Source organism: Cebidichthys violaceus, unplaced genomic scaffold (genome assembly GCF_023349555.1).
Source record: "Cebidichthys violaceus isolate CVI_PGR_0920_01 unplaced genomic scaffold, fCebVio1.0.p SCAF_4, whole genome shotgun sequence".
Classification (NCBI taxonomy): domain Eukaryota; kingdom Metazoa; phylum Chordata; class Actinopteri; order Perciformes; family Stichaeidae; genus Cebidichthys; species Cebidichthys violaceus.
In genome coordinates, this window is record NW_027176594.1 from 18335742 (window position 1) to 18348573 (window position 12832).

The window sequence follows — 12832 nt, forward strand, 5'->3', positions numbered from 1 at the left end:
ATAATAAATGAATATCAACATCTGCTCAGAGTTGAAATATGGAACCATTACCACGGATGAATGTTTTGCGTCGCAATTTTTACATCAATGAAAGTCTGCAAACACCGTCTTCGTGCTCTTTTTCAGAAATAGAGAGTAATTGTGGCTGTAAAACAGCTTCTGTCTGCTAGCGATTAGGTTTTTAAACTCTTAATTATCCAGCAGCATGTAGTTAAGATGAGGAAGTTTGTTTATTTTTAACAGGAATATGGTATTTCACATTTACAGATCTATAAGCCTGGAACGCCGCGTTCTTTCACAGTTGAATAATGAGCAGCAGGACTTTGAGGGAACCCAAAAACAGAGCCGACAGTGTCACTCAAACTCCGGTAGTTCAGACTGGTGAAGTTCCACTTGTTTTCCGCAAATTTGGGCAAAAGAAAGCTGCAAGTTTTTGAAATCAGACAACATGCTCGAACTTATGACGCACACTAATTGGGACAGATGTGTTTTCCCACCAAAACGTCTCCCTCTGGTGTTTTTGTTGCTTCAGCTTAAACTCCCAAAAAAACTCTTCAGCCTATCCCCAAACTGTTTATGTTAAAAGTTCTTGTGACTATCCTTTGCAAACCATGACACTGTTACTGCACAATTCATTGGTGATCACACAACTGCTGTATACACACACCGCGATGCATTAGATAGGAAAGGTTTTAACGAGTGTTCATTCACATAAGAGAACCATTGTGTGGAAGTATTGTATTATTTAAAGCACATCATAAAAATTACAATAGCATATTTGCATTTGCAGCGTCGTAAAATTAAACTGACTTTTCAAAGGAGCTCCCTGACAGCTGCATGTCGTTATCTTAAGTATAAAAAAAAAGGAACCATTGTGTAATGATGGTCATAAATGATGTTATTTTATAATCAATGTAATCTGAAGTCCACGCGATCCTTTGGCGTGAGCTTGTCAGGAACACACAGATGTTTTGCAATGGGGCAAATTACTGTAATGGATGGCATATTCCTTTTGCCCCCCGACTGCGTGAGTGAAGGGCCGAAAGCGCATGAGGGATAAATGCAGATTATAAGCGTGTGGATGTTTTTCTTCTTTTGTGCATCACTTATTTTACATGTCGGGAGTAATCTATGTGTACAATTTGAAAGTAAAGTGTGAGTGGAGTGGAAAAAAAAAAGATCAAGAAACATGTAGCTTCTTGGAGGAGGTGAACGCTTACAGTCTGCTGTGAATTCATAAAGTAAAGATCATTCATTTTGATATTTCCATTTTGAGTTTGCCTCAGTTTGGTTAAACGATGAGATGAGGCCCTCTGCTGAGCGGACGGGATACTGCAGTAAGGTGTGCCAGCTGGGATGTGTCCTACCTTTTCAGGTTCTTGTATCCAGTCTGATTTGGTCACTGTGGAGATTGTGCTCAGAGTGTCATCCAGGCGACACTAAGGTAAACAGGGCAATAAAAAGATACGATTTGGAATACTCGCCATGGCAGGAAGACATTTGATGTGAGAGTCCAGCGACTGGTATTCCACATAGATAGTAAGTGTCCGCTTTTCCCTCCGAATATCTTCTGTCATGTTTTGAGAGGCATCTGTTGATTTACATTTCCAAAGCACTTTACTTATCCTTCAACTTTTGTTTGGCAAGGCAGTGCTTTTTTATTTCTTGTTCTTCTTCAATGGATTTACTATTTCCAGAGAAAACATCTCAGTGATGAATTAAGCCTTCGTGGTCTGCAGATTATACAGCATTTTAAATGGAAAATGAATAATACCCATTTGTTATGACCATGACATAAAAACAGAGTGTTTCGCATGCGTTATTTAAGCACAGTTAAATACGATGACTATTTAAAGTACTCTCAGTTTTCACAATGTTAAAACTGATGATTGATTGGAGTAAATTTAATCTAATTTAACTTGCAAGTGCTTCTAATAGGAAGGTTAAAATGGCCATTTAATGTACTGTATATCTCTGAGTATTACATGTGGCCAAGTCTGCATTCCGGATCAGTTATAGTGTTGAATTAGACTTTGCTCTCTGGTTTCAAGTTCAACGATAATCTTTATGACTTGATTCTAAGATTAGGAGAGATTCACTTCTTACAATTCTAATCGAATGTCTCCTCGAAGCTCTGCGAAAAAAGCTCTTCTAAAATCAATAGAATAGTTTTGATACAGAATAACCACAAATTTAGTCTTTGGAATTATACAAATAACTTGTTTGTTGCTCTTGTGGCACCTTTCTGCACCATTTTTTTTTTTACATGCAATGTATTTTTCAAATTCCCACCTGGATCAATACATTCCTTCTTTCAGTTGAAGTTGCAATGAGAAAGTCAAACATGTACCTGTTCAAGCTTGACTGATTGATTGATCTGGTCCAGGAACTCTTTCTATTATTAAATACAAAAGCCGATGCCTGTTATTCGTGTCAAACAAAGTGTGACTCAAATAATGTTTGCGCTTCCCCTCATATTTTGGTTCCTCATTTCTTTTTTCAGTTCCCTGTTACCATGTTCCAAAAACTAGAGAGGCAGTGGTGGAAGCTCCAGATCAAACGTGTCACCGTGGGTTGTCTCCTCATCACTACATCTCTGATCTACGCTCTTTCGACAGTACAGATCAACTTCACTCCACCGGAGTAAGGCTTTTAGACGAAAGGGCAAATAGAACAGTCTCATAGAAACCACTGAGAGTGCTGTAAAAACACAGCACCTTGATAAGGCAGGCATAGAATAGGCCGTTTTATTTCTAGTCAGTTGGCAGACGCAGAATGGCTGCAAAGGTATAAAACCTATAAGAAAAAACACACAAATTCATATTTTGCTCATTAACATTTACTTTTTTGACCTTTTTTCTATAACGTATAGCCCTTATTATCTAACTTTAGCACCTTACAACCTGTTTATGTACTCATTCATGACCACTTAGAGGTGTCTTTATCTATAGATAAGACAGGCCTAAATGTATAACTGGTAATGGCGTGTTCAACTTAGAGTCGGTTCTTCAATTATTGTATAGAATAGTAATATAGAATTCAATGTATGTGTATTTAAATGACAAATACTTCTTTGCACTGGGTATTTTGTTAACTTTTTTTTAACTAATCATTTATTTATTGGCACCAATTATAAAGTAATCACTAATTCTGCAAATGCAAATAAAGAGAAGAATATTTGACTGTATAGATGTTAATTTACTGACTCCAACATGTTGTGTAGTACACAGTGTGAAAACAATATGTCTTGGCATTTGAATTTTTTACATTCAATAATGTACTCATCACTTCCGAGACATTCTCAATCACAATTGTCTCAATTACGTTTAAGGGCAGCAGGTGTATCGTAGTGACAAGTTGATGTGCTGCAGAGCAAGAGCTACAGATCAATCTGTGGATTTTAATTATAGCACAGTGATACTATGCTTGTGTTGTATGGCTTCAGGCTTTCACAACACATTGAAAACTTGGCATGTAGACATAAAATAAGAAATAATCTGATAGAAAGAAGTATTAAACGCTGTATCTTCCGATCGTACACAGTTTCCAGTGCATAACTGTAAATATGCTTTGATTAACTATGGCGACACTCAATAATTTCCCCGTGCTGACTTCACAGGCTTCCAGTGCCTCGCTCCTGTGCTCCCCCACCGGACCAGCACAGCACCCAGCCGACCACGAACATCTCACAGCGAGACAATAACGTCTGTGTTCCGAAAGTAGACGTCATGTTTATGAAGACCCATAAAACTGCCAGCAGCACCTTCCTCAACATCCTGTTCCGCTTCGGAGAGAAGCACAAACTCAAATTTGCCTTCCCTAGCAGCCGGAATGACTTCTTCTACCCTTCCCCTTTTCAGCACGCGTACGTTCAAGGCTACCAATCTGGAATGTGTTTCAACATCATGTGTAACCACATGCGATTCAATGCAACCGAGGTGGCCAGAGTGCTGCCCCGAGACACTTTCTACATCACAATACTGCGAGATCCAGCAGAGCTCTTCGAGTCAGCCTTTCATTACTTCGGTCACGTCGTTCCTCTGACCTGGAGGATACCCGGTGAGGATAAGATGGCTGAGTTCCTGGGTGACCCTCAACAGTACTTCAGCCCAGATGGATTTAACTCTTTCTACCTGAAGAACCTGCTGTTCTTTGACTTTGGGCAGGACAACACTCTGGATCCAGACGACCCGCGTGTTGGGGAGGGCATCAAAGTCATCGCTGAGCGTTTTCAATTAGTCATGCTAATGGAGCACTTTGAGGAATCCCTCATCCTGCTTCGGGACGCTCTCTGTTGGGAGACGGACGACATCGTCTTCTTCAAGCTCAACTCCCGTAAGGAATCCACCGTATCTAAACTGACTCCTGAGCTCAGGGCGAAGGCCCTGCAGTGGAACGGCATCGACTGGAAGCTGTACAAACATTTCAACGCGACCTTTTGGGAGAAGGTGGAGGTTTACGGACGACAGCGTATGGCGGAGGAGGTCGCGGAACTAAAGAGGAGGAACGCGGAATTGGTGGAGATCTGCATTGAGGGAGGTCACTCCGTTGAGGCTGGAAGTATTCACGAGGAGGCCATGCTGCCGTGGCAGCCCATCGGGGAGAAGTCAATAGAAGGATACAATTTGAACAAAAACGTAAACGAAGCACATCAGGAGTTGTGCCGAAAGATGTTAACCCAAGAAATTCAATATTTGACAGACCTGGGGGTTAACCTGTGGGTCACTAAGCTGTGGGGACATGTGAGGAATATCATTAACTGGTGATGAGATACAAGAGACACAAGAGCTGAATGCATTTGAGAGCGGCGTTTTCAGCTTTTCACAATATTTATTCCCCTTTGCCCCATGTTACCACACCTGTGTTTATGGCCTGACATAAAAAAGTGTAGCTATATTACTTATCTTTATGTTTTTATTGTAGTCTGGCTGAGATTCACAACACAGGTGTCAATATCATCCAGTCGAGAGCTCCAGTTTCAGACCTCTTACAGTGCAACCAGTGGCACCTAGAACATGATCTACGAGGGGAGATATTGGGAAAGCGTAATCCTCTTATTCATATTTTTTTCACACTTTCTTGTACTTTACCAGAACTCAGGAATCTTCAAATGTCATGCGGGGTTTTCAGACAAGGATGCCATTGTTTGCTTGCCCATGAACATGGCTCATTGCTGATGTACAATGTTGACGTAACTTTGCAACCTGCTGTTTGAAACTATTTTGAACACCAATTAAAAGTGTGTATCTGCTTAAATAAATCTCTGACAACCGCTGCTTTTAAACCGATGTTTCCAAGACAGGAAATGACATCTTGTTGAAGAACAAAGAGACTGAGGCGCTAATTGTATCAGTTGCCAATACTGTAAAATGTAATATTGTAAAAAAGAGGCATGTTGCTTCTTATCTAAATGAGTTCACGCAAATGTTGAGCTTTGACAGACAAGAAGGCAGTAAATCTTGATAATAGAAGATTCTAAGACAAGATTTTCACAGTTCCCCCTTTGTAGTTAATGCATAAATGCACAAATATAACAGAAGGGTGCCATATAACACAATAGCTGGAGGATGACAAGTACGTTGTCAGTACAATCTATTTTATATGCTGAGGCATAAAAACCAGTAGAAATATGAGTTGACTGGGTCATAATGCTGAAACCATGAGAGAGATATAGAATTAGTTTTTACAAATGTGGTGAACACAATCCAGAACCTGCACCTTTTATTATGATTGAGGTATAATTTAAAAGAAAAAACCCTTTTCAATAAATAACTACTGTCTTTTTTACTCCTCTCTCCTTTCACACAAGCAGAATTATTACCCTTAAAAGCAGTTGTAACGTCACAGCATAGATGTGTTACCAATTTGTCGTGTTTTACAGTGGTGCCAGGCTGTACAAACAAATCCAAACGACTAAATCTGACTGCCGGTTAGATCATTACTGCTATCTGGTGGGAAAGGTAACTCCTCTTTTGTCAGGCTGTTGGTTTTACTGCTGCGCTCCTGAGCCTATGGAGGCGAAACAGAACCTGCCGTGGAAAATGTGGTCAATATGTCCTTACTCTCAGTAAAATTCATGTACTAACAACTCTGAACCGGCCTTTACAACCAGAGCTGTTGATCATTGACAGTCCCCTGTAAATGATGGATTTATGGTGTTTACTATATTTATAGACTATATATCCAGTACCCTTGATATATGGGGAGATGCAGAAAAAGCACAATAGTAGTACAACATAAAAATAGCAAATATTAGAAAAATATTGCCCAAAACACACACACACACAAACACACACACACACACACACACACACACACACACACACACACACACAAAGTGCTTTTCCACAGGCAGTACAGTAGATGGCACTGGAGTCCATCTTTTCCGCTGCTGCTGTCCAAGGAGGAGAGGATGAGTCACTCCAAAGGTTCAGACCTGCTGGTGACTTTGGAAAAAATGGGATTATATAACAAACACTGGCAAACTCATGAACACACACGTATTGGGTAAATCCACAAATGAAAGAAGAGACACTCAGAACACGGATTCACATGGAAAAACACATGCAAGTTATTCTGCACTCTTGCACTGTGACATTGTCCGTCACAGACAGAGGACATAGTGTGGCCCCTGTGAGGCTGAAATGGCTCAGAAGAACCGGACCAGACGAAGATACTGGGGTCTTCACAGGGATCACGAGAGACGCTGCCAGCGCCACATTACCGGGAATGAGACGCTGTTAAAATGAACAGTGTAGATATAAAGAGAGAGAGAAAGAGAGAGAGAGAGAGAGAGAGAGGGAGACAGAGAGAGAGAGAGAGAGAGAGAGAGAGAGAGAGAGAGAGAGAGAGAAGTAAGTAATTGTCCTGTATTCAAATAAGACTGAGTCATAGTTTAGTTGCAATGAAGTTTCACTTGTGTCAAGCAGTGAGTCAATTTCTTAAATGAATATCCTACAGAATAGACAAGTGATATCAAGATAATTCAGGGTCCTGGTAGTGTTCCTGACGTCCCGCCGTCACGCTGTCATGTTCACAGGGACAACTGAATAGAACAGGGCCATAGTTAATGTAATTAGTAACAGCTGTGCTCCAACATGTGTGCCGTGAACAAGGCCAGTTAGATGCAAATAGAAATGTGTTACGTCAAACAAGGATACATTGAGATTGTCGAAACATATAATTCGAATGGTGTAGTGATTACGTTTTAATCAGAAGCAGTGTGCAAAATGTGAAATTCAAGGATAACGTCCTCTGAAGTGAGGCTGTTGAACTGCTTTGTTCTCTTTCTTTTCTTTCTTGCATGGAGTAAAACAAGTTGAAGGCCACTCTTCTAGTTTTAACGCTATTTGTGGAATATTAAATAAAAGCTGTGGGCATATAGTATACTGTTCACACTGCAGGGTAAAGGGTTGGTTTTGTTTCAGTTTGTAAAACAGATGATGCTCCCTGCTAATGATGGCAGAGGTTATACATGAGCGAGAGGCTTTTTTTCTTTTACAGACGGAGAATCGTCCCGCGCTATGACCCTCTCACGCATGCGGCTGAGAATAACACGCGTTTCCTTCAAAGAAGTATCCGTGATTAGCCAACACTTGCTGATTCACGTCGGGGCTCACAGCCAAACTAAGCCAGTTTTTTTTTGTGAATTACTTGGATTTCTTACATTTTCAGAAAGAGGCCTCCTTTGAGGCTGCTTTCAAAATGACACATTGACCACTTCCTTGACGCAAAAGGCGCTTCTACCACAAAATAAGTGCTTGTGCAACTGCTGAGGTTATGACTTACCACTTTATTTCCAACCAGAGAAACATGAGAAGTTATAAGCAAAATGTTTGCTTTTGTTCTAGACAGAATTTGATATATTTTACCCATTCAAATCCCTTTTTAGTATAAAATGCATGATGTGAATGCACAAGGATGAGTAATCCTTAAAAAGTTTGTTCTTTTTAGACTGAAAATGGCCGACTAAATGATGATGGAATACTGAAGTCGATTTCCCCATTCCCCCGGCCAAAAGAGATTTAATTCTATCCCCAACTCATCAAACCAGAAAAGCACCAAACCAGCTTACTCTGAGTCCAAGCACGTGTGTTTGTGTGTCTATGTTCATGTGTACGTCTGCAATCGTCTTCACTGTGACAGTTCGCTGCACAAATCTCCAAAATATTGAATTATTGAGGCAAAGTATCTTTCAAGAAGCAAGACAAGACTAACTTTCTCACTACTGGTGGAATTTTAAATTTGATGAAAGACCATTTTGAAATTGTTGGTGTACATTTCTTGATGGTATTGACTTGTTGTCTTGCATTTTCTCTTGTCCTATTAAAAGTTTTTTTTCGTACTCCTAATTACCTTTCATCCCCTTTTTCTCTCCAAAAGATTTTTTCATAACTTAATATTCAACCACACAACCGGTGAAGGTGGATTTTTCAATGGATGGAGCAGGATTGCCAAGCAGCGGTGTTCCTCAGTTCGGATCCTCTTCTCTTTTCTCCTCCCAACTTCCCCCCCCCCCCCCCCCCCCCCCCCCTCTCACGTGGATGCGGCGAGAGCAGCATGAGGGGGAGACGAAAAAAGAGGCTCATCTGTTTCTTAGAGGAGCAGCTGCTTCGCTCTCCCCTCTCTGTTTCCTCCCGTCTCACCTGCACACCTCCGCTCTCTCCTCTCCTCATTTTTCCACGCCTGTGTTGCTCTTTTTTTGACCTCATTTGTTTTTGTCTTTTTCTCCCTTCGCCGCCCTGAGGGTCTCCTCCTCTTTTAATCTGCTGTTCTTCATCATTTTTTCATTGTCTTGTCTTCTTTTCATCTTCCTGCTTTTTTGAGTTGCATCAAGGCCACATCAAGCTCGTACACCTTTGGCTTTGTGCGTCGTCCGTTTGAATGGCCCTGCAGTGCACTCATTGCCAGAGCTTCCTTTCATCTCGGATGTGAATGGTTCCAATCTTATCCACTGTCCAATAATAGATCCAGCTGTATAGTGTGCCTCTGGACGAAATTAAAGCCCCTTTTTGCATTGACACTGCAGGAGCTGCCGAAACACATTATTTTGATGAAAGGCTACAATGAAACAGAATTCTGTGGTGCCGACAGTTGGACACTATCTCCGTGTCCCAATGGATATCTTAAGACAACTGGATACTGTGAAGAAGACGTTGGACTATTAAACTACACAAATTATTCATGAGCAAAGCACTGCTTTGTAATATAATCTCATCGAGCTTTAAAGGAATTGTTGGACATTTTTTATTTGAATATATTTTTGAAAATATATTAATTTGCTTTGTTAACGAGAGTCTGTTGAGCAGAGCGAGACCACTTTTGTGTCTAGACGTTATATCTTGTTTGTTTATTTTAATTTTACATTTTTTTTGCATGTTAAACAAACAACGTAGAACTGGTTTTGGGCGAATCCTATTTACTTTAGGACTGAGTCGGACCAGCTGTTTCCTTGCACTTCCAATCTCTAAGCCAATCAGCTGCAGGCTGAAGATACACACGTGTAAACAGACATGAGTGGTATTGATTTTCCTATAAAACTCTTGAATGAATAAACATATTTGTGGAGATGTTAAGCTATTCCTTTAAAATTCAGATTTGACTTGCCATGTCATCGTGCCAATGAGCATGCAGCAATAATCCTGACTCTCCTTCAGTCGAGAGAGGATCGCCTATGTTATTCAATCCCGTCTATAAACTGTCTCTCGCTGAGTATTAAGTCCTCCACACTGCCGAAAATAGCCGTGGGATCTCCTTTGGGACCTACAGCAGAGCTTTGCTGTAATTATCTGTGTGTGTGTGTGTGTGTGTGTGTGTGTGTGTGTGTGTGTGTGTGTGTGTGTGTGTGTGTGTGTGTGTGTGTGTGTGTGTGTGTTGTGTTGGCAGCACTCTGTTGTTTTTGGTCTCAACATCGATATCATAGTGGTATTTTTGGTAAAACAGCGTCGGAGCTTCGACGCATTGAACAAACTCAACTTTAGATCTTGTGTATGAAAGTAATTTTACACAGATACTCTACTTTGAAGTACTTGTACTCGAACAGTGGAAGAAGTACTTAGATATTGTACTCAGGTAAAAGCAGCAATACCGCGCTGTAAAACTACTCTGTGACAAATAAAAGTCCTGCATCCAAAATTTCACTTCATTATTATTAAAGTACTAGCAACAAAAACTACAAAAACCACTCACTACCCTGTCACTGTAATTCTATCGTGTTATTTACTACATTATCTGATTAGTATTACTATAACATTAGTATAATGTTGTAGCCAGTCTAAGTGGAATTAAACATAATTTTAGTTTTCTGTGTCAAAAGTCAATTAAGATCTCAGATGAATATAGTGGAATAGAAGTATTACATCAAAGTACAGTACTTTGTTACATTCCACCACTGCATGTACTATTTACATCTCAGAAGTAAATATTATCATTTTTGATGTACTACATCTCAGAGGTAATTATTGTATTTTTTTACTGTACTACATCTCAGAGGTGAATATTGTATTTTTTTACTATACTACATCTCAGAGGTCAGAGGTGTGTGCTTGTATATAAAATGTGTACCCGTAGTATCGGGACAGAGGACACAGTCAGTCGTCCCCCAGGCCTTCCCGATCCCTCTGCAGCAGACTTCCCTGCTCCACAGACCGGGCAGAGGAGAGCTGCACTACACACACACACACACACACACACACACACACACACACACACACACACACACTTATTAAACATGATATTGCATGTTCAAACCAGGTGTCAACCTTCTGAAAAGTGAAGTCAATGCGTCATGTGTTAAAGCTGTATTCTCTCTAGTGTCCATCAGAGGGCGACTCCTCTGGTTGTACAGCAGTCTATGAGAAAATGATTACTTCTCTCTTGATTCATTCCTTCAGTAAACGTTGTAAACATGAGTTTATGGTCTCAATCTCTGGTTTCAAGTCTTCTTCAATACAGCATGATGTACATTTAGTAAATTATGGTCAATTTGGAGTCAGACAGACCATAAAGCAGAGTATGCTGTTGGGGTTTACAGTATGTGCAGCAGGTATTTACTGGTCCAATCGTCTGGTAGCTCGGTGCTCTGAGGATATTCTCATGATGACATGTTTAAAACAGAGCGATCACACTGTGTGAAGTCGTCTTCAAGTCAACTGGGTTACAGAGAACATACAGACTAATCTTGTAGTTATTTTGGTCAAATATCATATTCATAGTTGGAAGAGCTGCACTCCCTCTTCCACTGGGTTCATATATCATTTTCAAACTACTTTAAGTTGCTAAAATGAACCCATCTCCATCTCGGTCCTCTCTGTTCACCTGGTTTTCAGTATTTTTTAAGCTAATAATTTACAAATTCTTCTGATCATTTTCTTATATTTGTCAGACAGATTTCCACATTTTTTAGACAGTTTTGTTAGTTGTTCGGAAAAAATTCTAACATTCATCAAATTATTTGTTTTTACTATTTTCTTCCACTCATTTTTTTTCAAAATAATTTACTCATAATTTTCTGATATTTTGTGGAAGTTTTTTACATATTTCAGAGCCGAGCAACTCAGTTATAAAAGAGATTTCCTAAATATTCACAGGTAACTCTGAGCATGGCATGTCCACTCGTTTGGTATATGTGTGTGTGTGTGTGTGTGTGTGTGTGTGTGTGTGTGTGTGTGTGTGTGTGTGTGTGTGTGTGTGTGTGTGCGTGAATAACTTGCATTGGGCAAGAAAAAATGTTGCTTAATCAGCACGGTCAGACAGAGGCACAAACCGGAGAAAACAACCACCGCAGCAGAAAGAGAAAAAAAAAAATGTTGGACATCTAGTCCAGATGGTGGGCCGAGAGAGGCAGAAAAGGGAGAGAAAGAGATAAAGAGAGGGAGAGAGAGAGAGAGAGAGAGAGAGAGAGAGAGAGAGAGAGAGAGAGAGAGAGAGAGAGAGAGTAAATGTACAAACACAACAACACAGTGTTACTCTCTCTCCAAACATTCCTCAAACGGCTAAAAGTGGACACGCAGATTACAGATTAATTATGCGAGAGACAGATGCAAAGTACGGGAGACAGAGAGAGAGACACAAATACAGAGGAACAGACGGAGAGTAAAAGCAACAAATGACCTGAGAAAGAGAGATGAAGACACTCATCACTGAACTTCTAAAACACTGGACTCTCGTGGTTTGTTTACACCAATTTCGTGTTAGTTTCAATTAATTTTTTTGTTGCACCATGAAACATTTCCACATCATCCTCCTCTCATTCTTGCTTCAAGGACACCACCGATGTAGCAAACGTTCATCGCTTCATCGTTTCCCTTTGGTGTAATGCAGCTTCTCTTGTCTTTCAGCTGGATAGAAAACACAGAGAAACAGCAGACTGAAGAGATAGCTATCTCTGTTTAATCAAATGGAAAGATACATGAGTTATTAATACTCATGTTGTCCTAAATTTGGCTTACCAGAAACCACTATGACCCTTTTGCATGTTTTTGTATTTTGCAGTTGAAGATGTTTTTCTCACAGCCACCATGCTTTTGTATATTTGTGTCACATAGATTAGTTTTGACACAGAACACATAAGTTGTGAACTACTTGGGGTTTTTTCCCTGAAAGACAATCTGTCTTTTTGAGGGTGAAGTTCGGTTTCTATCATAGCGATGTTCTTCTTCTGCAAGGACAAAAGTAATTCAAGCGATGCTTTAATCAGCCATTGATTATGGCGATATCTATATATGCATGCAAATTCATCTTTGAAAATGATTCAGTGCACCATGCTGCATCATGAGATGTCTCTTTCTGCTGTTTATATGAATAAGTTGGTTTGTTTCTCCTTATACAACCT

General features: G+C 40.1%; 1 protein-coding gene across 1 annotated transcript; it reads left to right on the plus strand.

Annotated features, from left to right (window-relative positions):
- Positions 1-1392: 1392 nt before the first annotated feature.
- Positions 1393-5275, plus strand: LOC137884987 (galactosylceramide sulfotransferase-like). Its single transcript, XM_068727106.1, has 3 exons — positions 1393-1539; positions 2504-2643; positions 3620-5275. The coding sequence occupies exons 2-3, from the start codon at positions 2516-2518 to the stop codon at positions 4764-4766; spliced, it is 1275 nt and encodes a 424-aa protein (XP_068583207.1). The 5' UTR covers positions 1393-1539; positions 2504-2515; the 3' UTR covers positions 4767-5275.
- Positions 5276-12832: the final 7557 nt, after the last annotated feature.